Source organism: Cataglyphis hispanica, chromosome 2, assembly GCF_021464435.1.
Source record: "Cataglyphis hispanica isolate Lineage 1 chromosome 2, ULB_Chis1_1.0, whole genome shotgun sequence".
Classification (NCBI taxonomy): Eukaryota; Metazoa; Arthropoda; class Insecta; order Hymenoptera; family Formicidae; genus Cataglyphis; species Cataglyphis hispanica.
In genome coordinates this window covers 13,831,032-13,857,701 of record NC_065955.1, presented here as the reverse complement: position 1 = coordinate 13,857,701, position 26,670 = coordinate 13,831,032, and the positions used below count along the sequence as shown (strand labels likewise).

Sequence of the window (26,670 nt, the reverse complement as noted above, 5' to 3'; positions counted from 1 at the left end):
TCGTACCAAGAAGAGCGAGGGTACCTGTCTTATCACAATATACGATGGACAATTTCGGCGACGGTGTGACTCGTTTGTCGTGCGCCGATAACGAGCGCACCTTATTCTGCATATGTATAGTTTACGACTGAATCTATTTTATAGTGAGATGTATAAATGTACATTAGTTAAGACGAAGGTATGTATAGTTCACTCAAAAGTATTTTTCTTTTCTTTTATGAGACTTTCGTCAAATTCGCCTTAATCTTTAGAGGGCCAGCCACCTTATCTTACAATTAATTATAGCAGAGAATGTCACTATTGATAACATTATAACTAAATTAAATATTTGAAATTGTTATAATCACGCGCTATTATAATTTTTCACGAAAAATACTTGTACTTCAATATAATAATTTCATAAAGTATCAAAATCTCGATTGTGATTAGCAGAAATTAATTAAATTCATTCGGATGTTTAAAAAACAAGAATTCATCGCTAGAGTCATTAACGCGATTAAAAATTTAGAAATTACTGCAAAAAGCGACGATATTTTGCATATTCGCAGAGAAAGGTATTGAGCCCTCTGAAGATTAACGGCAATAACGTACGGAAATTTTTATCTTGTCCCGAGGCAATCCATATCCCAGTTCGATAACGAATGTGATTTTTTAACGAGACACTTTTACAATACTGTGTATTACTGGCGCGTAGCGAGCCGCACATTTTCACTCGTCTCCGGGAAAGACGCGGATTATCGATTACACGCGACGGCGACGAGAGGGGAAAAGGCTCATCTCCGCAAGCCAGGAAGCGTTCGTGAACTCTGAACAGCTTCGTTGCTCCCGCCATTATTGTTAAGATTAACGAATGGTAATTATCGATATGTGTGAACTGGAACTTGTACAGTTGTTGCTATAAATATATAAAATTAGTGTTTTACACCATATTCATACTTACTCTCTCCGTTCAAATCATCTCTGATAAATTTCATTTAAATGTTGCATTTTATTCATTTCAAATAACATATATATATATGATAGCATTTATATTATTATTCTTTTATATTTGCATTCAATGTTAAGTCTTTATACATATATACATTTATTCTACTCTATTTTTCTCTTATTATATAATTTTTTAATTTAATTTATTTATTATTTATTTATGTATTATTTTAATATATATTTTATTATGTATTATTATTTAGATAAATTTAGATAAGCATGAAATGTATATGGTACGTCTTTAGATATACAGGGTGTCCGGCTTCAATCGCATCACCGGTCGTGTACAGATAGAGCAAATAAAATTGAGAAGAAAAGTCCTGTACCATTTTTTTCGATAATTCTTAATAAAAGAGTTATTGTTGAGTGAAGTCTGACAATTCAGTGCCGATCTTTAGCTGGACGGACGTCAATGAGCCGCGCGCCTGGCATGTGTGCGTGAGCGCTCAGCTGTTACAGCGCCTCACTGACGTGCGTCTGGCTAAAGATCGGCGATGATTGGCCAAACTTCATTCAATAATAACTCTCTTATTAAGCGTTATAGAAAAAAATTGTACAGGACTTTTCTCCTCAGTTTTATCTGCTCTACTTGCATACAACGGGTGATGCGATTGACGCCGGACACCCTGTATATTAAAAATGTTAATTGATTATTTAAATTTGTTTGGGTAAAGAAAAATGAGCAGAGAATTTCAAGTATACATTTATTGAAAATCATAATTAAATTAGTTTCTCGTCTTAGTCGTTGGTTATATCGTAGCTGCTGATCGTAGCCCGGTTATATAAATTTTTATTCGTATTCACACGTTTATCATCGTCCGCGAATGTGTCGGCTGCAATCGATACCAGTGATAAATTATTGCAAATTCCGAAACCTTTGTTTTTTAAATTAAAATCGATGCAGGAGTAATACTCGTTCGTAGTAGAGTTTTTACGCGCGCGCCGATCGTCATTGTACAAATCGTCGATCGAAACAGTTAAATAAGCTGTACATCTATAATTTATATTTATATGATGCATTCTGTTTCGTAGACGATGGCTAATGTAATGGATAAAAAGGGATTATTTAGACTTTTACACGTTTAACTCTGAGCAACGTTAACGATCAAAAATGCTAACTTGAGCAATATCATATGTGAAAAATCTGATTAGTGATTTGCGAAGCGAAGTACATTTTTTTTTTTTACTGAATACATATCTTCATCTTGAGCATTTTTAATGTGAGATATGCAATTTTCAAATTCGTTTTTATTTCAACCAAAATCGATACTTTAACCATTATTATTTCGGATTACGTGGAAAGAGATTCAAAAGACATATTTACGGAGAACAAAAAATATACAGAAATTATTTAGAAGTATTCTAGCTTTTTATCCAAACAAGCGTAAACATTTTTGAGCAAGATTGATCAAAGAAAATATAAATTCAAAGAAATTTAATTTCCCATTATCTTTATAACTTCTTTTTCAGACATCTTCAATTTCCTGATCAAGAATTAAAAAAAAAAGAAAAAAAAAGAAAAATAGGAGAAAAAGAAAGTAACAAAAGTTTCGTACATTCATAATTGCTGATCATCAGATTAGTCGTTTGCATGTAGCGTCGTCATCGGAGATCGAGCAGACTGCTGTAAAAATCGCATGAAGAGCGATTTGTCGAACATCATGTCGAAATTATTGACGTTTCGGTTTTGGCTCTTGCAATTTACAGATTTCTCGTCAAATCTTCACAGCAATCCGCAAGCCATCGTGACGATTAAGCGAGAATGGATCTAATTAATAAGTGCGCATACATATTGTTGATAATTTAGAATAAATTGATATGGCGCGATCATAGCTAATGCGCTACAGCAATTTATATCGCAATGGTATTTTAATAACGACAACACTTAATTTCTTCTGTTATCAAGTATGCATTTTAAAATTAAACAAAAAGAAAATTTATAATAGATATCTTTAAAAAGTAAATGTATTTTTTTTATATCTTTTATTTTTTAATTTTTTAAAGCTTATTATATTTCAAAGAAAGAAAAGAGTGTAGGAATTCGTTATTAAAACATCTTGAAATTTTTGCCTTGATTTATATCATAGCTAAATTATTAATCAATAATTAATTTATTTATGATATAATCAATATGCAATATATTGTCATTATCGCGATATTATCAACAATTTGCAGCGGCTTATCTGTTTATGCTCGATCTTGAGGTTCATGGGCTCAAGACATCATCATCCTTCGCTACGGTCGCGTTTGCAATAATGAAAGCACAGTCATCGAAATCATCGAATCGTCGTAAGCTAGGAAAGGAGAAATCGAAATTTCGGAGCAGCGCGTTCGTCTGTCGTCGAAAATACACAGTCAGAGACGCCTCTATATATAGATGTATTATTTACATTAATATTTAAGACTGGATCGACGAGGGTTCTCCTCGAACGGTGTGTAGGGTGAGGGGGAGGGAGCGGGGCGGGGCGCGGGGGGAAGGAAGGGGTGCTGGTGGGCAATTAGGCCATCGTGAGGGTGCCCGCGCCCATCCCGAAGCCCACACCCTTGGGCCCAAAGTTTCGGCCGTAGCAGCCGCGGCAGTAGATGTCCCCGTCCGGGCCGTCGTTGAGATTCGTCGAATCCAGGGAACGGTGGCACGCGCCGCAACTGAAGCACCGCTTATGCCACACGCGATTCTTCGAGATCATTTGCTCGGCGGCGTACACCGGGTAGCCGCAGCGCGAGCAGCCATGACCGTCGTTTCGCTTTTGACCGACCTGGGGCTTGGGGTCCATGCTGCGAAAAGAAAGCCAATGTCTAAGGATCTAATCGTGAAAGGATTCGGACGCTGACCCGATTAGACGAGAGGAGTCTAAGATGAAACTACGCTACACTTTTTCATCTGTCAAAATTATGTATGTATATTTATATGTATTTTTATCTCGAAATATTCCTCAAAGTTGAAAAATTAGTTTCTTATTTATTTATTTTTATACTTGATATATATGTATGGGATATTTCTAAAAAAAAAATGGAGAACAGAAAATGTTTTCTTTAAAAAACTTAAATGTATCATATTTCTGAAATTTTAAATAGTATCTATTATTCAAACTATAGGTAATTATCGAGAAGAAACGATATATATTTTTTTTTTAATAAATTCATAATGGATTGATAAAAATCGATAATTGTTAAGATACTACAAAATAAATAGCTTTTATTTAAATTTATATTAAAAAATATTTTTAAATTTATTAAAAAATACATCTCTTATTTATTGAGATTCCTATATTTTTTAAAATATTTTTACAGATGAAAATGAAGAAGGATTTTAATGTTATTACTTTATAAATTAAATATAAATTCTTATAAATCATAATAAAATTAAGAATTTTTTTTCTAAGGATGTGAACATTACTGTGTCATGTAAATCGACCACTATATTTAACGACCCAAACAATCTCTTTCAATAAAATTATTCAATTTTAAAATTATAATTGCAATAGATCGATTATTAAAATCGCTATCAGTCATCAAAGTTTCCTAAAAAAAACTAACATTTCGCTATAGCATTTTACTCTATTTCAGGAACTCCCGGGAATCTTGCGGAATGCACTTACTATGAGGGAGCATGTTCTCCGTTTGTCGAGACGAGAGTCGGCTTGTGGCCGAACCCGACTCCTTTGGGGCCGAAGAGCTTTCCGTAACACGCGCGGCAGTGAATTTCTTTGTCGGGACCATCGCATGCCAGCATAGAATCCAAAGGCCGATGACACTCGGCACAATTGAAGCACTTCTTGTGCCACATGGTGCCCTTGGCGAGCTGTTGTTCCGCAGCAAACACCATGCCACCGCAACGGGGGCAACCCTGCCCAGCTGGCGCCTTAATCGAGGTCGTATCAGGATTGTAGTAAGGTCGATTGGCTGAAATTTCTTCCTCCCTGCGGGTAATTAACATAATCGTATCAATAGTTCTCATCAATTGATATTAAATTTTCTTTATTTAAGCTTAATCCACACTTTTGCTTGAATGATTTATTTTATTTAAAAGCCATATAGTAGTAAAATTTAATTGAATATGTATTGTTTAGAAATTTGAAGTATAGTTTTAAAAATCATATTTTTTGATTGTGCCAATTTTATTTAAAATTTAAAAATTTTAGTTTTTACCGTCTTCATTTTTTATCAGTTTCTTATATTTGTTAATTTTTTTTATGTATATATACACTGACATATTTTTAAAAAATAGCTTTTTAAAAAAATTTTCTTTTATTTTGAATAAACTGTATTAGAAATAGCTATATACTTCACATTTATATATAACGAGATCGCTAAAGTTCTGTATGTATATATAAAATTAATTTTTTTTCTTACAAATTTTCTTGATAAATTTCATGATAAAAATTTGTCGTAGAATTTTAACACAAACTAATATAATTTTAATTTTTTCCGCTTACGTATTCTATTCAAACAAATCACGAATTAACTAAAAATCATGGTATGATTCGAAATCTTCGGGGAGGGGGAAGGGGCGGGGGGTCTTTTCAACGCGCTCATTTACAGAGACCCGGCGGGGCTCGGTTATATATAAACCGAGTTGTATTTATAGCCACACGCGTAAGAAGAGAGAGAGAGTATTACGAATATAAAGTCCTAGATCGGGCACGACTTACGTGAGCCCGTCGGTCTGGAGGAATCCCGAACCACATGCGAATCCGTATCCGTGCGGTCCCCACTTCTTCCCATAACAGGTCTTGCAGTAAACGTCCCGGTCCGGGCCGTCGCAGGCGATGATCGAGTCCAGGGTCTTGGCGCAGTCGCGACACTTGTAGCACTTTCGGTGCCACTCGCGGCCCTTAGCGAGCACCTGCTCGGCGGCGAAGACGACGCCACCGCAGCGGGGGCAGCCCTTGCCCGGGGGGGCCTTGATTATCGCCGTGTCAATCACGGTGGTGCGAGGAGCCGCATCGCTGCGTTTTTCGCAAAGGGTCGCGTTATCATTCTCGTTTGACGTATATATCGTATATATCGAATCGTATAGATTAGGAAAAAGCGATTGATTTCTCTGTCTAATTATCTTTAAGTATATTGAATCAGATATTTGAAATTCACGCTGGGAGAATGGAAGGCATTCAAAATGGTTTTTCCAAAGAGTATATTTTCAATTGTCGCCTCGCTTTTCCTATCTCTACGATTTGTTCGTGCAATCGGAAAAGAACAGAGTTGCATGCAAATGATAGGGCGTTGACACTCGCTTGTCAAGGCACACGAAAGAGATATATTGGAGTTTTGTTTATTGTTTCTGATTTTTTTATTAAAAATATACACATACTAACACATTTTTCTATTAAGATCTATCATTAAAAATAAATTACAAGAGAACTATTCTCTTATATACTGCATAATATCGAAAATGGGATATAAATGTCATTCATGAAATAAGTAAAATATACAAAACTCTGCATATAAGTAAAAAATATAGAGACGTAATTGAATTAAGTTCTGTAGTCATACAAAATTACGATATAATATTTTCTTATATTTTCACGCTCAAAACGAGTTCATAAAAATATAATCATTGAAAATCGAATTTTCTTTCATTGCCTCAACATACGATTACGAAATTTTTATCTCAGGGTGTCTCAAGTAAATTATACATCACACATCTGATCATCTTAGTTAAGAGGAAAGATGAGAATTGTTAATTTACGTATGTATAGTGATATGATATCTAATTGCAAAAGGTACGTATTAATAAACGATTCTACATGAATTTCAGATTCGTCGATAAGTACATGCACAAGATTCTACAGACCGTGTGGCAACAGGAATGTCGAATGTATGTCTCTGGCAACATACTAACTGAACGCGTAAGTACTCCTTGAAAAAAACGTGAATCTTTCAGAGTCGTGATGGCCATTAAGATATCCTCGATAAGGAACACTCGATATTCCGATACGATCGGCCGATTCGTGATGCCAAGGTGAGTAATAGCGCAAAGCGTTAAGGCGTCGGTTTATATGTATATATATATATATATATATATATATATATATATATGTATATAATATATATAATATATATATGTATATGTACATATTGTATGTACACGGACACACACAAACGCGCGCGTGTACAGAGTGTTCCGGAGAAGGCACGTGCTAGTGACAATCTTTCTGTATTCTTCGAGAAAATCGAAGCCGATGTTTGCTCAGCGAAAATTCAATTCTTAAAATTTTATTTATTATTCTTGTATTATTATAATCATATGTTATTGTTAGATATATATAAATTATATTTAATATTTTGTTTTTATTACAAAAAAAAAGAATGATTTCTTTGAATTTAAAGCAAATTTCGCAATATGAGAAAATAATAAAAAAGTCTTTTATCGATTAAAATATAAGCCCCGAAAATATAATGCTCGAAAGAATATATATAATCATATTTGCAAAAATATGATTAACTCTATTCGGAAGAAATCGTACAAATTGTATTAAATTACATATTTAAGGATTAAGTTGAAACCTTCATTTTTCGTATTCTTAATTGTAAAATTTATTTTAAATTCACATCCGCTGCAAAATTCCTTGATATTTCTCCAATAACGGAAATATTATTGCGTTATTAAAAGTATTTGCTTTTGAAATTTAATTTACTTTTGATAATTATATTTTGCCTTAGAAGATTTCTTATTCTCATACGAAAAATGCCTTGGGGCAAGAATAGCCAATACGTTATCCTATTATTCATTTAGAGAGAGATGCTATAAATATAGAAGACAATTTTAATCAATTTCAAATACTTTGAATTACAATAATTTTCACTCGGAAAAAATAAAAATGCAAACGCCAAGAATAAGTCTGATGAATTTTTCGCTAATAGAAAATCGGCGATAAATTACTCAAAGACGGAGCTGTCACTACCCGCGCGCTCCGGGCATCCTGCTTACGCGCGCCAAATGATCGAGATGGCATAATTAAGGGGGGCGCGTACCCCTCGTCCTCAATATCGCACTGCAGCCCGTTCCACATAACCCCGGCGTGGCCGACACCCCGCGGACCGAATTTCTTCGGATAGCAAGCTGTTAAGCAGACAAGCGCATCATATATAGTGAAAGTGTAGAAGCCGAGGCGGGATTTTTTTTTCTCTCTCTCGCGTGCTTCCCGTCTCAGTCCCGACTCTGAAAACCCACCCATTGGCATAGCAGTCGCTCTGCAGGGCGCCGCCACCCTGGCCATAGCCATAACCCTTCGGTCCGAATTTCTTTCCGTAGCATACTGTAGACAATATCGATTAAAGGTTTCACGTTTCGCCTAACGTTATCTCGTGATGATGGCTTGCGACGAAGATATAATCGTACAGATACGCCGATGCGATCTTATCCGGAGACTCTGTTTTATAATCTTATTGTAATCTTTATTCTTTATTGGAATATTAAAATATAATGCGAAATATTAAAGCTTTAATTTAAATATTAATAAAGCTGTAATTATATATATTTGTGGAGAGAATATTTTAGAGTTTCCGGAACATATATTTTTACATAGAGACATTAAAATCTATTAAAATTATATGTGTATGCGTTTTTCTAATATCTTTTTTGATATATTTGAAAAAATATTGCTCTTGATTTTTTTAATCCCCAACATTTAGAAATTAATCAGTTTTTCTACTAGCACTTTGGCACAGATTGCTCAAAAAAATGAAATTTTATTTTTCAGTGCTGCAAATTTGATTTTCGAATTTATTTACACAGTAATCAATATTTTTATAAATATTTATATTAAAGAAATGCAAATTGTGCAATATTTTCACATTTATGATTTAGAAATATTTGCATAACAATTTATTTATAAATTGAATTAAATTTTTTTTATATCAGGCTATAAATTGTTGCTATATTGCGTTGCATATTCTGTACGTTATATTTTCGTGCATACCATCATACCATGCAATCATCCTCACCTTTGCAATAGATGTCCTTGTCAGGACCTTCGCAGCAGTTGACGGAATCTAATCTTTTGAAGCAGTTGGCACACTTAAAGCATTCCCTGTGCCATTGCTGCACGAAACACAAAGGGTGGGTTAGTCACTAAAAATTTCAGGAAGAGGCGAATGTGTTTTTATACACTATCGCTTTTGTTTTTTTTTTTTTTTTGTTTTTTTTTATCAATCGGAATCTTTCAGAAGCGCAGACATTAAAAGCGCTTCTTGGAATCCGCCAAGATTTATTTCCACGACAACAGTGACGGATAGTGCTTCGTAAATTTTTCTTTGTGTGTATTTCTAGACTTTATAATATTTCTATATATTACTTATAATCATTATATCTTTAAAATTTGTAAAAATTAAAAAACGCGTAAGATTTTTTTAAATTTTATCTTTCTTCATAATCTTTAATTACATTCAATATAAAAATTAATTCTTAAATTAAAATTTCATAAAAATAAAATTTATCTATTTTTAAATTAACTTACTTTAATCTTAAATTTTTTTCGAATTTTAATTTTATTAATTTTTTACTCGAAAATCATTAAATATTATTTTGACACTGAAACAAATAGCATTTTTCGTAATTTGGTCTTTAATATCTATTATTTCCTGCATCGCAGTTATTCTGTCTGAAACATGCTAGTCTATCTATCATAATTATCAAAATTCGCGATGTTGAGCGGACAAACAAATATTCGCGTGTCTTCATAACAACGTTGAGACAAGAAGTAGCAAAATAATTGATGATTACGATCCTTCCTCTGCAGCCCTTGTATGTTCGGGGGCTGTCTCCTGGCGGCATGGGAAGAATTTAGAAATCGATTTTAGTGGGCGACAATAACAAAGAACGAACGAGTCAGAAGGCGGAAACAGACGAGGAGATGAACAGAGACAGAGATAAATAAATACGTTCCAGATACATGATCGTTCAACGTACATCAGAACACAGATAACTGTCAGTACGGATGTCTGTGCAACAAATCGAAAGAGAATCAAGGACTGGCGGAAGCCAAGTAAAGGGGATTATTTAGATACTTTAGATGAAAGATACCTCGACAGTATATCTCGCGGTCGGGACCATCGCAATGAAGCGTCGAGTCCAGACTTCGACGACACATTTTGCACTTGAAGCACATTTTATGGTAAGCCTATCACAAGAACGAGGTTTTGACCAAAAACGACGATTTAGTAGAATACGACGAGACGCTCATCGTCGATACTGCTCTTGGTGCCGCGACGAATCGCCGGGTATATCTTTTTGACTTTGAAAAATTTTGATTCTAGAAAAATTTTTAATTTAATTTATCTCCTTATCTTAATATCCTCGATATCAGAGATCAAATATTTCAAATTAGAGAATTTGCATCATGATACAAGATTCATTGTTTGTTTCATTGAAAATAAGATAATATAAATGTGAATAATATGTCCGAAATAATAAATAATTGATTTATAAATCTTACTACAAAATTAGCAGGATTATTATTCTATATATTATTCTAATTATAAAGGATTATATTTATTGTGATATGAAAGAAAATCACACACATAGGCGTGTTTATTTTAGTACCAATGATTCTCGAATGCAATCTTTTTTGTATACCAATATCAATCTCACTAATAATAATAATAATACTCTAATAATGTTCAATATATTTCGCGAAAACGCAACATATATTTTTTAATAAATTGAATCAGTTAAATTAAAAATTTGATTAATTTAATTTAAAATATATATTTGAAAGATATAAATATTTGTTTGCAGATAATTTAAAATATTTGCATCTCTTGTTATGTAACAATTATATTTTTTTTATTATTTTAATATTTAAATTCTATCATAAATACATTATTGTACTTTTGTAGAACAATTTCCTTTGAGAACAAATCTTTTGAGAACAATTTCCACGTGATTCTTAATTTTTCATTCCAATTCTACAAAACTACACTGGTGTGCTTTTTTTGAGGAGAGAAGCTAATAGGAACTGTAGTCGAATTCTCTTGCGTAAAGAAACGATCTCAGCGATATGCCGATGAGTCACGTGGAACGATGAGGGAAATGGATCACCGCCGTTTTCGCGCGCGGATTATCGCCGGACCAGATTGTCGGCCGGGCAATTAGCCTCCGTTTCTCTGGTTTCTGAGCGGCACTTCTTCTGGTAGCGAGCCATTTTATCGCTGGCTATCGGGCCGACTAAGATTGGCCGGCCAGTTGGTGCGTAGCCAAAGACGTTCTCTGACGAAACCGAGAAAGTTAACCGGGCATCAAGAGGCGAGACAAGGCTCTCCTCTCCTTCTCCCCTCACTCATCTCTCACTCACCCTCGCTTCTCTCTCGCTCACTCTTTCTCTTCCCGCCCGTTACTATTTTTCTCTTTCTTTTTTTTCTCGCATTGTTATGAAATGGAGATTGGATAAGATTACGGGAACGGCGTGAGACGCGGCCCATCGTCGCGCGCTGAATTTAGACGCGCGGCAAAAGCCGCGGGTATTTTGTAACCGGGCGGCGCGTTTTTACCGCGTCGCGGTCCCGTCCAGATTTTCCGAAATACGCGTGAGTAAGCGCGACTCGGAGAGGGTGCCGATTGCGTCAATCTGTCTGTCGCCGCGTCAGCGGCCGATTATTATTGCCCCGTGTGCTAAATCGCGTTGCCACCCTTTACCTGCCCCTCCCCCCCTCCCGCCCGCGTTGCCGCCCTCGCCCGCGGAAATATATTCGCGGTCCAGATTCGAGAACGGCCCACTCATCAGGGATCGCGTATCTAGAATAATAAGGTCGCGACTCGAGTCGAATATGTGGAGGATTATTTTTGGCACACTCCCGTCTGCCAATCTAAAACTGGATCTAAAATCGGTTGAAAGCACTAAAAAAAAAATTAAAATCGAGACTCGTTGATTCTTGCAACTTTGTGTGTTTTTTTCTTCCGAGTTAAAAGTTTCCGAGAGAATATCTTCGAACCACGTGCATCACTCATTATTCTAAGTCTAGAATATTTGCGCTCTGTAAAACTAATGTACGGAATGTCTTGAAAATTACTTACGACACTTTCTAAGGACTATACTTTTAAATGAAATCAGTATTACTACTGAAAATCAGCAAATAGTCATTAATGGTCTCAGTCATAGTATAGTACTGCAAATTAATGAAATCTCTTTGAAAAAGTCGCTGTTTTAATTAATGATATTTTGAAATGCATCTCTTATATATTATAATATTATAATATATTATATTATATTATATTATATTATATTATATTATATTATATTATATTATAATTATATAATATTATATAATATTTTATAATTATATAATATTATATAATCATATATATTAGATAAATTTATAGGAATATATTTTCTTAAAGAAATATCTAAATTTTTTAACTCAGAATCTTGTTTATATTTTTTGTTTATCACATTTTAAAAGTGTAAAAAAGTGTAATACATATACATATAATTCTAATATGAATTATATATGTTTCAATCTAGATATGTAGTATATAAAGCTTTTCTTAGAAAATAGCAATCCGCAATAAATAATTACATCTTGCAAATATGTACAATTAATATTATTTAATTTCTTAATAAAATTTTATTGTCATAATTATGGAATATAAGACAGAAAAGCAAAACGTGTTTTTGATAAAATCTTATGCTTTCATCAATAATATTTTCACTGATTCAGCTTAAGAGAGTATTTTTCTATAGATAGAAGCTTAATAGTATTTTATAAAAAAAGAATTTTAAGGATGTATGTGGCATATATCGAAATACTAACAAAAGCATTAAAATTTCATAGATTGTTCAATTATTTCTTCTGAATATTTATGCAAAAACTGAACACAAATCTCTTAACGGATTGGAAATTATTTAAATTTAAAATTACTGTTGATTTTTGTGGAAAATCGTCTATTGTAGTACTTATTGACAAATTTGACAAGGAAAAAATATTACCAATGAAATAAAAATTTTCACATATATGAAGGAAATTCTAATAAATATTTGTGCAAAACTTAATTTAGAGCCACTTATTCGTTTAAAAGTTATTAACTAAAAATTGTAGAAAAATATTATCTGTCTCTTTCTCTCTTTCTACAAATTACTCGTTTTTCATTGTTTTTTGCAGTTGATTTCAAGGTATTCACGATCAAATGTTTTTGCCATAAATTAGGGAAAATATTAATTAGCTATTTTCTTTTATAAAGACGTCAAAATCCATATTATTTTGTGATACTTTAATTTTTTTCATAACCCGGATATATTTTTTTTGATTTTTCAAACAGTATAAACGTAAGAAACATGTTTTCTTTTTAATTTTGACAATTTTTTGCTACTATTGTACATCCAGAACATCCTTGACAGAAACAATTGATTAAATTATATATTGAATGACTAAGTAAAATCCTTCATTTTTCTTTAAATACGCGAGCGAACGATCGGTCGAAGCACCAAGGTGACGCGAAAGACTTATCATTGTCCGTTTAACTCTAAATGCAGTATGATTACGATCACATTATTAGACCTCTCGAACAGTTTATTTTGATACCAAAAGAATAATGCAATAATTAATAAAATATATATATATATATATATATATATATATCATTTATCAACAATTTTTTAATTGTCTGGAATTAAAAATTTCTCTTCGATGTGTCTAATCTTGCATTTAGTGTTAAATGCGGTCCACGTACGTCCTTTGAAATACTCACCCTTCCTCTGGCCAACATTTGCTCGGCGGCATAAACATACCCTCCGCAGCGAGGACATCCCTCTCCCTCTGGTGCCTTCGCGATAGCTCGCGGCTCGAGAATGGCATTCGAACCCCGCGAAAGTTCGCCCCTAAAAAGTTCACGCGTGTTAAAATCCGTCAATCAATAAAGTTTGCGTGTATATATATATATATATATATATATATATATATATATATATATATATCGTAGGATTCGAAGGAAAAACAAATCACGAATATAATCATCATATAATTTTTTTAAATGCAATAAAATTTTAAAATAGCATCTTATGATTTCTTAAAATTCACGTTTTATTTACTGACGTTTACTGACGTTTTACCTTTGAATTCCACAATTCAATATTCAAATGTCAGATTAAGCATCGAAAGCTATGGAAAACACAAGCACACACAGAAAGAGGAGTGACCGTTGAGAAGTGAAATTGATAGTTCACATATAAAGTATTTGATATAATGTAAGTAACTATAATGTAAGAAGTAAATTTTGTGGAATAATTAATTGGGACTCGATCTCAAACAATTCTAATGAAGTATTTTAAAGATGGAAGTAGTGTAACAGTCTCAAGGAATTCAGATTTGGAATCTGAAGCATATTTTTTTTTTTTTTTTGAAAATCGTTTGATTAAAAACGTGTTTTAAAAATCTATACAATAAAATACAAAAGAAAATCGAAAAGGAAATTGAAAAGATGAAACGGAAAAGATGTTATATACAAGAGGGTTTTGAAATATATATTTACAAAGGAAGAAAAAAGTGTTCTACTAAAAAAAAAATAGTAAGAAAATATATAATCATCAAACACTTATAAAAAATATAGAGAGACTGATAGTCGCAGGAATGTCAGAATCTATATCCTGCTAACATATCAGCAAAATATTTTGTGGAGAGAACTTATATATGGATTTTATATGACATAAAAGGACACATGGATTATTAAAATACATACGGCGATCCGTCAATTCCACATCTAAACGTTACTAATCTACAGAAATAAACAGCACTATCAAGCTCACAAAACATCCGACGTATGGAATCAGAATTCTTCGAATAATTTATTATGAAAGAAGGAATGAAAGTGATACTTTAGCACAGCCATATTACAAAAATATTTAAAATCAAATTTTATATTATAGTGTTATATTATTATAATAGAAAAGCAAATTGCGTGAGTAACATTTATGTGAGGAAGATTCTTATTATCTGTCATTTAATAATTATAATTTTTACAAAAGTATCATCAACAATTATTACAATTTATTTGTTTTTAGTTAGCAATTTAATATGATGATTCTTTCTGATACACATAAAATATGTATGAATATGTTGGTTTTTTCAAACTCTAAATTTTTCAAATTATATTTTAGATAAAAAAAATTTTAGATAAAAAAGCTTTTGTTTTGATTTCAATAGTTTCTTATTGTGTGCGTAATATTCGATTCTCATTCGAAGAGTTTTCAAATCAAAGAAACTTTCGTCGGATGTGATGATCGGGAAATAAGATAGACATAAATATATTAAATGGTATCACGGATTAGTTTGTGTTAGGCATGTGTTAGTCAATGTGTTAGTAATTTTTCCCCTTTGCAACCACGGCACGTGGCCTCCGCCGAGCCCCGAGAGAGGAGAGCCGAGAAGCAAATCGTAATACGGTACAGTCGTACAGCGAAAAAAGATGCAAAAGAAGGAGGGAAGGAAAGAGACGGAGAGAAAAAGATAAAGAGAAGGAATGAAGAAATGGGACAATATACAAGTGCTGCGAAATATCGGGTGCAATGTGGCGAGAGCCTGTGCGTGCGCACGCACGCATCCGTACCGTGAGGTGGAATATCATCGACACAGTGAGGTGACACCGATCGTGTATGTTGTCTTTGTCGTGGTGTGACAATTGCGCCGTTGAGATGGAGGTTTTATATTACGGTATAGTGACGCATAGTGTATACATAAGACGGAGAAGACGCGTACGGTGCGAAAAAGCCAAGCGAAGAGGCAAAGTATTCTCCATTACCTTGTCTCAGGACTTGATAAGATAGACATATAGGTTTTAAAATATTTCAATAAAATTGTTCCTTGAAGGATGATGCATAGAGGTGATTTCAGATAGCGCGCACTTTCTTTTCTCTATTAATTCCTTGCTCGATTTTTCAGCGCATATTTCGTTTTTTTTGTGTTAAAAAAAAAAAAAAATAAACAATAAACTTTAATTTATAAAAATTCTTGAATTTTTTAAATAATTCTGTGTGTCCTTTTAAAATTTTTATGGGAAGATAATCAATTCCATAAAATGTAATGAAAAGACAGTGCGCAGGGAATGTGACATCCTACTCACTAATCAGAGCGTAACAAGTGCTCCAACACAAGTGCGTCTGCGCTAGATTATAAACATGTACTACATCCTACAAAACTAAGAACATAGTCGGCAAATGTCAAGGTTCATCTCAATGGCGTTGCCATCGCAACATCGTTTTCTTTTTTTTTTTTTTTTCTCGCTAAAAGAACGACGTTGAAAGATCGCCATAACCTCATTATATCGACCTAGTAGACGCGATATACATAATATACACTAACACACACGCGGGCACGCACGCACGTACACGCACGTACACGCACGCACGCGCCAGCACCCACGCTATATAGTTAAGGTGTTAGCGAGATTATAGGATTAGAAGTGGTGCCATGCGGGAGAGCTACGTGTATGTAAGCTACAAAAATGAAAAAGAAGCTGCTTTGTCACGCGGCGAAAAAGAAAAAAGAGAAGAGAGATAGCGAGAGAGAGAGAGAGAGAGAGAAAGAGGAAAAAAAAGAGAGATAGCGAGATAGACAGAGGCGCAATTTGACTCGATGCTCACCATTTTCATACTCGGTATTTTCTCTTTATCACGCAGCTCATACTATGTGATAAAGTGACAACGGTATATCGTTCAATGGTTGCCTCCGGTTGGCTCGTGTTCAGCGGGGCTGGCGGGAGCGGGGTGTGTCGTGTGTTGCTTTATATCTTTTGTATCTTTCTCGTATTTTTGTCTTTTTTTTTGTGCACGCTTCGTTCCCTTTCTTGGCGAAAGTGAGAGAGAGAGAGAGAGAGGGACGAAGGGCCGAAGATGCGAGTTTCGTACGCAAAGGCTCGAAGTCACAGACAATGAAGGTACGTGCAGCGATGGTGCGCCCGTACTTCAACGGTGCACACTCTACTTTCGTGGTCTTTACGCAAATAGAGTCGCGAGGCAGTTGTTTAGCTTGAGTCAAAGTTACAGTCGCGCGAGTTGAAGCCGATACGGATTCGAATCTCGATGCTACAGCCGTAACGAATCATCATCTTTTACATTTATTCGCGATAATGGGAGCGCGATTTTCCGTGTCTATGGCACATAAAATTTACCGGATTTCAATATCTCGTGGTTAGAATTTTAAGTAGAATCGCACACGTGCGTTTGCATTTGACGATAGTGCAACTTTGACCGTAGCATCAACTCCGCGAATCTATTTATCGTGTCTTTGAAAGTTACGCTTATCGTTATGCACATTCGTGCATTCATCTATTTACACACTGAAAGATAAGGGAAAAAAAATTTATGTGTTATTCGTTAATGAAAGACACGCTTGGTTGTTTTGTTTCCAGTTTTATCTTTCCCTTTTTTCCACTTTTAATGGCACTTATTACAGATGGTACAAATGATCCTACAAACTAGCTTGTATCTTCGCATAGAAGAAAAAAAACACAGAAGAAGAAAGAAAAGAGAAGAAAATAAAGAGAACAATTCGGTCAATCGGTGTGCGATTGACGACGGTCAGTCGCACAAGGAGACGGTGCGGAACAAATTTGGGGAAAAAAAAAAGGATTGAACGTGGAATTTGACTATATTATATCGAATGTTGGTGACGCGAGAAGAAGTAAGGACAATGTAAGGGTTTCTTGAAGGAGACGGAGAGACAAGGTAACATGCTCGTCCATACTACAGTGATGACAGAGACTCCATAAAGGTGAGACTAGAACAGTCTGGTCCTGTTGGACCGTCTAGATTCAACTATCGGGACACAAAGGACCGTCTATGATCTAACTTCACAAGGGAAATAAAGAAAAATCAAATTGGACGAGATTCTCTCTTTGTCATGCTTCGGGAATTTAAGAGGAAAGAACAGGAAGGAGGAACGCGGTCTTTTTTCACTATATCGGATACGCTGTACACGTATACGTAGATGCTCTTCGGTTTCCTGGTACAATCTGCGCAGACAGTGGCTTCTTCTGAGTTGCTGGAGACACGGATTGACCAAGAGAAGGATCATGCTGACGGTTGTTCGGTCGGTGATGATTTTTAATTTCGCGCACGTGGAAAAGACAGGATGACAGATGCTTCCGATACGGAACCGCGTTGTGGAGTACGCTATTCAGGGATAAGGAAAGAAGAGGGTATCGGGGTTCGAGGTTGCGCGACAGCGGATGCACTCACTCGCTCTTCGCTTGCAGATGCTCGCCTTGGTCCATGGACAGGCAGCCAGCTCCGCCACCGAATCCATAACCCTTAGGGCCGAACTTGCGGCCATGGCAGACTTTGCAATACAGCTCGCCCTCGTGCTCGGAGCAGTTTGTCGAGTCGAGCGATTTGTTGCAAAGACCTGCAACACACGGTCGTCGTACGTCATGGAAGATTACGGCGTTTCTTGCTCAAGTTTCGAGGCACGACATAAATTACACTATTTTAAAATTTTATTTAAAAAGCATTTGACTGATATTTCTCTTCGGCAATATTTCTTAAGTATATATTTCAAGTATAAGTGTACAATTTAATTATATATTTCAACTATATTTTTTATTATAAAAAAATAGGCCGAGTATCGAAATATCATTATTTATTATCACGATTATTTTTTAATAAAGAGATACGTAATGTAGATATTACATACATATACTTTCTTATGTACTTAGAAAATAAAAAGACGTAATATATCTTCTATTGACATGTGCATACAATGTGAAATATTCAAAAACACATATACTGCTGATATTATCGCAAGATGTGTTAAAAATCAACTTTTACTTATTAAACTCTTATTAGACTCTTTCTCATTCCTTAAAATTTTACAATATATTTAGATTACTTTAAAAATAAATACGCATATATTACGTTTCTTCAGAAAACGATTCAAAATGCATTCAAAATCATTACCGATTAATCATCAAATAGTTTGTGACCACAGATGCAGTTTTACAATCGCGACATATTATCGGATATAAAATTTATTTTAGACCAGCCTAAGAATAGGAGGCTCGATAATGCAACTCTTCCGTAATGAAAATATTCGGCCACATTTTTATAGAAACTTTTATAGAACTTTTTACAAAAAGAGCATAAATATAATATTAAATATTAATCATTGAATCAAAAAATAAATTTAAGATGGTTTACAGAAATCATACATAAAAAATATAAGCTTTTTTATGACTCATATTAATTCAATTTTATCACGGATGAAATTTGAGAATAATAAAAAAAAATCATTACTTTATTAAAGCGTTTAACTATTTAAAAAACGATTTGACAATGACTCAGTTTTTGTACCATTTTTGATCATGAAAAATTGTGATTGTCAGTAATATATCTTTTTATAAATTACAAGTTACCAACAAATATAAAATTATGAAAACGTGCAATAAAATATATACAATAAATTTGCTTTTTTGCTCTCTCTACATAAAATCAAATATTATCTACGTTAAAAATTGCGATTTAAATTTAAATATAATATTTCGCCCTTCTTTCCCAAATTCAAGAAAATGCAAAAATATAATAAAATATATTTTCAATATCTCATAAATATAAACAGATAATGTCAAATAAATACAATTCTTTTATATACCTATATATATATATATATATATATATATATATATATATATATATACACATACAGGGTGTCCAGCGTAACGGTCTGCACAAATTTTGAAACATTTCTGACAGTTTAAAAAAAAAGTTTATATAATGAAAATTAATCTGTTTTACGCAAGCTATTATGTGCAATAAAAAATTTTGAGAAAAAAATTTTTTTTATAAAAAAATCAATGTCACCCTGAATTTTTTAAATGGCAATTTTTTTTTCAAAATATTGAAGGGGACTTCAAGATGAAATGCACTATAATAAGTGACACTTTTATTAATATTTAATATCAAATTTGCAGCATTTTTTTAAATAGCAGCACATAAGCTTTGACTAAAAATGTAAACATTTTTTTTTTATTTTCACTTTTATTCTGTATAATCAATATTTCGATTATAAATGCGATATAAATCACAATTAATTTTCATTATATGAACTTTCTTTTAAACTGTCAGAAATGTCAAAATTTGTGTGGACCGTTACGCTGAACACTCTATATTATTCCTTTTTTCCTTCAACTTTTAAGTTGCAAAATGACACCGTATTCCAGTTTCAAGACATCGATTTATTTTGCGCCAATAAGAAAACCCATTCACTCTTCTTCCAATTTACAAGATTACGTTGTGTTTACTTACCGCACTTGAAGCACTGTTTGTGCCATTTCAATCCACCGGCAACCCGCTCTTCTGCAGCATAAACGGACTTGCCACATTTAGGGCATTTTGGATGTTCCACAGGCTTGAAAGGCATTTTTACACTACAACAGAAAAGTCAATCCCGTTATTTATCCGCGTGTGCTTCACCTGCGATTACACTACTTATTTATCAAATTATCTATTGTTAAGTCAGAAGTCGAGAAATTATTTCTATGTCAATTATTTCGATTAATAACTTGAAATTTAAAAGTGTATTAATTTTTTGTTTAGAGTCCTTCCTAGATGTTGGAAAAAATTTTTAAAAAAGAAATCATTGGAAGAATCAAAACAATACTATTGTAATACAATCGCGAGATGTGTGTTTTTACAAAAAAAAAAATTCGCAGTTTCGAAATTCAAAATCCGCGAATCAAATGTTTTTATTAATATCGAGGGGAATCATCGTCGGTACGCTAACCCATTTCGGTTACCTAACCGGCCAGTTTACGAGGACGTAAACAATTCGTGTTTCCGTCTGACTCGTCGGCAACCGGTTCTATTTCTGTGGTCAGCTTAAACGTACGATCGAGCAAGTGGAAGAATGGAGGTGTAGAAAAAGAGAAGAGAAGTATTTCGAGAAACAATCAGGACGTTGAATAGAAGTATATAAATAAAAATGGCTATCTTCTTATATGATTTACACACAGGATATCGTAGCTTGATATAGAAGAGAATTTTCGGATTCAATCTGTAGCATTAATATTAGAAATTCAAGAAAATAATGATTGTTTAAATAATCGAGTAAACATTGATTTTGATGAGTTCAAATGTAGGGAACATATAAATGATTTTATAGACATTTATTTTATTTTTAAACAGATATGTTGCTACTTTTCTGATAATAATGACGTATAGAATACAAAATTTTATATAAATTTTATATAAATGAATGATATAAGATATAATATTTTTTTCAAATAAGACATCCGAAAAAGCAAAAAAAAAAATTATTTGTACATATTTAGAATTTTAAAATTATACATTAGAATTTAAAAATATTTTTTAACTTTAAAAGAACTCTATAGTTGTAGGATAATTGTAAGAACATAGCATTAAATATATATATATATATATATATTTTCACAATAGATATTTATTATTTAGCTTTCAAAATGACAAATTGTGTGGTATAAAAGGTCTCTGATTATCTAAAATAAATGTTTATGTTCGCCGCTGTTATTGCTGCGAAAACACAAGAACAGATCGTAATTAATTGACACACATGCTGCAACAAGATGAGAATAATATCTGGCACGCAAAAGATAGTGGGTGTGCGTAATAGCGTTTGGCAACGTTGATAGTTGATGGTATATATGCATCATCATAATATTTTATTTTAATAATTTACAAAATAATAGTAAATAAAAGTAAGTGAAAGAAACAATGTGATATACTTGATATATATGATATTATGTGGCATTGCCATTTCACAGAAATAATAAATGCAACGATAATAGTAGAAATTAGATAGAAGTATATAAACAAGTCAAATATATATTGAAACTAATTTGAAATATTATTAGTGGTATTTATGATAATGATAAGAGACGTGTATCTTATATCGCATAATTTAATAAGAATTTTGTTTCTCCGATTCTCATATTTCTTTGTTATAAGCATTTATTCCGCTCAAGCTATTCTTGCCACACACATTGTAGCTATTATATCACACATTATATCATCAACTATTTTCGTATTTGTTATGCGAGTTTAATTCTTGGATTTGTAAAATATTTATGTTATTTTTTATATGATGTGATGATAAGCGCAGTGAAAAATAAATAGTAGTTCTATCTGTTACTATTAGACATAATATTTTTTAGTGATGAAGGAAAAGAATGGATCTATGCTATTTTTTTAAGTATACAAAAATTTATTTTAGAAAATATTTTAATATAATCCTTATTTTCTTTTATCCGCAAATGTCACATAATTTACAGTATTATTACCATATATATTGTATCTTAATTTTGGTTAAAACAAATTAGTTATATTTAAAATAATTAAAATACCATTTAAAATAAAACATTCCGTTAGTCATTTTTATTATAGGAATAATACGATAATTATTATTATCACATATACTTTGATCAATATTTAATTAGATACTCTGATCTTTATTAAATATCTAACTAAATTTTCATATTGCTATTAAAAAAGGGCATTTGTTTATTTTTATATTTTATCGTAATGTATGAAAACTATTCAGCTGTATAGATACGCTCTGTTACTACTGACAGTAGTAGCGGACAGTAGTAACATATGACACGCTAGTAGTAGTAACGGCGTTAACAACGGCACAAGCAGTAGTGACAGACGGCGTGCGCGGGCAATAGGAGAAAGAGAGACAAGGAGAGAGAGAGAGAGAGAGAGAGCAGACGTATCTATATCCGTGCAGACGCGTGCAGGGTGCGAGGCCGTATTAGGGAAGGCGCTAGATTCTCCACGGTAGCTGATCTCCTTTCGTTTCTCCTACCGTTCAATCGCACACATATTCGGAGACGTATGAAATGCACGGTAAATTAATTTGCGTTGTCCTGACACGCAGTGAGATTGCAAAGTACTTGTATATGTGCTCAAGTGTTATTACATTAGACAATAGAGCAAACAATCTCAAGATCTGCATTTAAAAAATTTGAAAGATTTGTCTAAAATAATTTTCTAGTCACGATATTTTGTACTTTCACTTTTTTAAATATTAATTTTGTGTCTTATGCAAAATATTGTAATATTTTTATATAAACTTGATGATATGATGTATATAAAAGCTGAAAATATGAAAATTTAAATTTAATTTTATGTTTATTATATTATATTAAATATAATATTATTTACTGAATAGAGAGAGAAATTTTCAACGTCAACTTTTATTGGTTTTATATATATTTTTTTACATCTCTCATTCTTTCTCTTTTATATTATTTTTATTATTAAAAATGTGTATGTCGGTCGATGAACCGCAATCTTTGATTTCAAGAGATTTAAATACCGGTATTATATTGTTGAAAGTGAGTCATGTGATTTGCGCAATATGTCGACGTAAGTTAAAATTAAAATTAGAGTAAAATAATGATAGAAAACGGCCAAGAATGAATAATTACCGTATGCAATGCGGTAAGTGTTGGCACTAATAAATGGATGAATCATCGACCTGGCGATTATTAAATAAGCTCGTTTTATTAAGTTTGAATTTTAGATTTGAAGCAAAAACGATGGTTTGCCAAATAAGGTGAATATAATTATAAAATGCAAAGATCTTGTATTTTTTACGTATCTCCCAAGGAATTTTATAAAATAGCTTATGCTTTATATATTTTTTTCAATACATATCTCAATACATTCTTCAATACATCTTCAATACATATCATAATATATTTAAAAAATACATAAAATATACAATATAAATCTTATATATATATATATATATATATATATGTATGTATAAAAGATATATATAAAATATATATATATAGTAAGACTGAAGCTAAGGAATATATATATATATATATATATATATATATATATATATATATATACATACATATATATACCTTAGCTTCAGTCTTACAATTTACTTAATAAATTATTTGAAAAGCTGTTATTTGACTAGATCATTAAATATTATTCAATCATCAATATTATTTCCATTTAAATTTTTATTTACTAATTATTATTATCTTATATTTGATGATAAAATTTGCTTAAAACCAATAGATTATTATATTGTTATATTATGATTGATTAATTGTTTTTGAAAAGGAAAATCGCGATTTTGACAATTAAAACAAATAAGCGGTCATAATAGATGGTGGTTTAATATTTTCACGAATATATCCGGAAATATTATCGCGGCATCATGTTTCAAACTGACTTGATAAATCACATCCGGATAGCATAAGCAAACGGATGAAACTAAGATTCTAAAATTAAATTACGCTATAAAGAAATCCTAAGCGCCCGATGACTCGTATGATGTATAATTACAACACTCGATGTAGTGAAATATTTTAGATGTAATACGATATCTTGCATTGCATCACACAAGTCCAAAGCAATCGAGCAATCAAAATATTGCTACGCGAGAGAGAATAAAAAAAAGTTCATTTTCTTATATACCTGCGTATTACTTCGAGTATTAAATTAAATAATATTGTTTAAATTATTCGTTAAAATTATAAAAAAAAATTAAATTTTTTTTTGTAATTTTAACGAATAATTTAAACAAATTTTGTAATTTTGTAATTTAAACAAATTTTGTAATTTTAACGAATAATTGCAAAAAAAAATTAAATTTTTTTTGCATTTAATTATAAAAAAAATTAAGTTTCTTTTATATTAACACATTAATAAGATATATATATATATATATATATATATATATATATATATATATATTTCTAATATTATCATTTTCTTATATCGCGAACTCTTGTCGCATTTATCGTAATAAATATTTAAGCAACAATCTTTTAATATATCCGTTTAAAAATCCATGTTCTGATTTAAACTCGCGTTTTGCAATTAGTTCTATCAGTTTGCAAATAACGTTATAATGATTTTACAAAATAAGCATGGGGATTATTGGACTAATCACATTCGCTTAACTTGATAATGAAATTTCGTTCGTTAAATTTATTTGATAACTTAGTTTGATTAGCGTTGTTAGTCGACAAGAGATTGAATTTCGGTAATTAATAATAGAGGGGAGAAAAAACGTGCATATTTTTAAAATTAACAAGATTGTCAACTCGTTACGGAAACGTGAGATAATAACTTTATGACAATAAAGCACACGCGATTGTATATTTTACGTAAAATTTATTTGAGCATTATATTAAATATTGCGAACATGTGTATTATCTATAATTTATCTACAAAAATTTCCATGAAAAAATTATAATAATATTTATTTATGTATTTTTTTTTTATACAAAGTGATCGTTGGTGTTATAAATTTAATCAACTAAAGCTATTAAGATCAATTAAAATAAAAATTTATCATTATTTTGAAATTTCAAATATTATTTTCGATTGTCGTATACAAAATGCAATATTTCTATTATTTTTATTTCTCTATTTTATTGTTCTTTCTAATAGATCTTACGCTCAATTATAGGAACAAATTGACCGGCTGATCTCGCGTGGTTCATAAAATTTTATTAACATCTCATCAAGTTTGTAATAATAACATAATGCGGAATCTATGTTGAGTTATCATGGCTCTATTTGAATATTTCTAGCACGAGATTAGATCTTAAGGACATTAGATTCTCCATCATGGCATATCCATCCTAAATAGCATAGACATCCCTTACTTTGTCCATCTGTGTAGTCGCTTACGCCGAATTAATATTAAATCTTGTTAACTAAATCTTCTTCCTTCGTCTACATTATTGAACAGAGCTACAAAATATTTCACCTCAAGTTCGAAATTAACTTATTTTGAAAATTCGTCAAAATATATTTTTATATTATTTTTATAGTGTGTTGAAAGACTTGATTCGATCGATATGTTTTCAAATTGAAATATTTTTTATATTACTCCTTGTATTACTTTCTCTTTAATAAGTTGAAGAAGATACGCAATCTACAAATTAAAAATAGAACATTTTATATAGCTTAAAAATAATAACAATCTATTAATTCCAAATTAGTTGACCTATAGATTTTGATAATCTACAGATTGCCGGATAATTATTAATTTTTATCACAAAAAATTAATTTTAATTTGTTGCATAGATAAATTGGTAAGTCGTATGAATATTTAATAATGAAATTCCGTAAAGGCACAAATCAGAATTTTATGAACTACATAAATTAGGGTGAATTCTTGATAATTCTAATTGTTTGTAAAAAAAATGCCATTTTATTGTAAACTGATCTGTATAAAAAAAAAAAAAATTTGAAAGAACATTATTAGTGATATGTGACAATTCATATAAATAGCTGACCTAACGCACATGCGCGTTCAAGATAAATACCTTTCAGGGCACTATGCAAATATCAGTATTTCACGAGAAAGAAAGACACAGAGAAAACAGACAAATCACGCGGCTGAGATAAAACACGTTCGCAATGTAATTTTAGATGCACTTCTTGGAGCGATACAAATGGCCATGTTTTTATATCGTCAGTATTTGAGTACTGTCATCGGTAGTAGTGTCTGATAGTAGTAAAGAAGTATATATATCCGCCCACACTATTATCTGAATACTCACCACTAATCGATCGTAGTCGCGTGAGAGAAAGAAAGAGAAAAAACAAAGAGAGAGAGAGAGAGAGAGAGAGAGAGAAAGGATAATTCGAATAAGTGAATTACAAAACACCGAGCACTCTACACCGCACTAATACTGGATTCGAATGACTGTTCTCGCGTCGGGAGCGTCCTAGTCAT

At 32.2% G+C, this 26,670-nt stretch overlaps 1 protein-coding gene across 2 annotated transcripts; it reads right to left on the bottom strand.

Moving 5' to 3' along the window:
• Positions 1-1,677: 1,677 nt before the first annotated feature.
• On the bottom strand, positions 1,678-26,670 carry LOC126856772 (muscle LIM protein Mlp84B-like). Of its 2 annotated transcripts, none has more exons than XM_050605628.1 (9): positions 26,495-26,670; positions 20,217-20,338; positions 18,156-18,321; positions 13,673-13,802; positions 10,013-10,109; positions 8,162-8,246; positions 5,640-5,936; positions 4,587-4,907; positions 1,678-3,762 (listed from the first exon to the last, which is right to left on the bottom strand). In XM_050605628.1, the coding sequence occupies exons 2-9, from the start codon at positions 20,329-20,331 to the stop codon at positions 3,486-3,488; spliced, it is 1,488 nt and encodes a 495-aa protein (XP_050461585.1). In that variant the 5' UTR covers positions 20,332-20,338; positions 26,495-26,670; the 3' UTR covers positions 1,678-3,485. The 2 variants fall into 2 exon arrangements, with proteins under 2 accessions (XP_050461585.1, XP_050461577.1); XM_050605620.1 differs by lacking the exon at positions 10,013-10,109 and adding an exon at positions 8,935-9,031.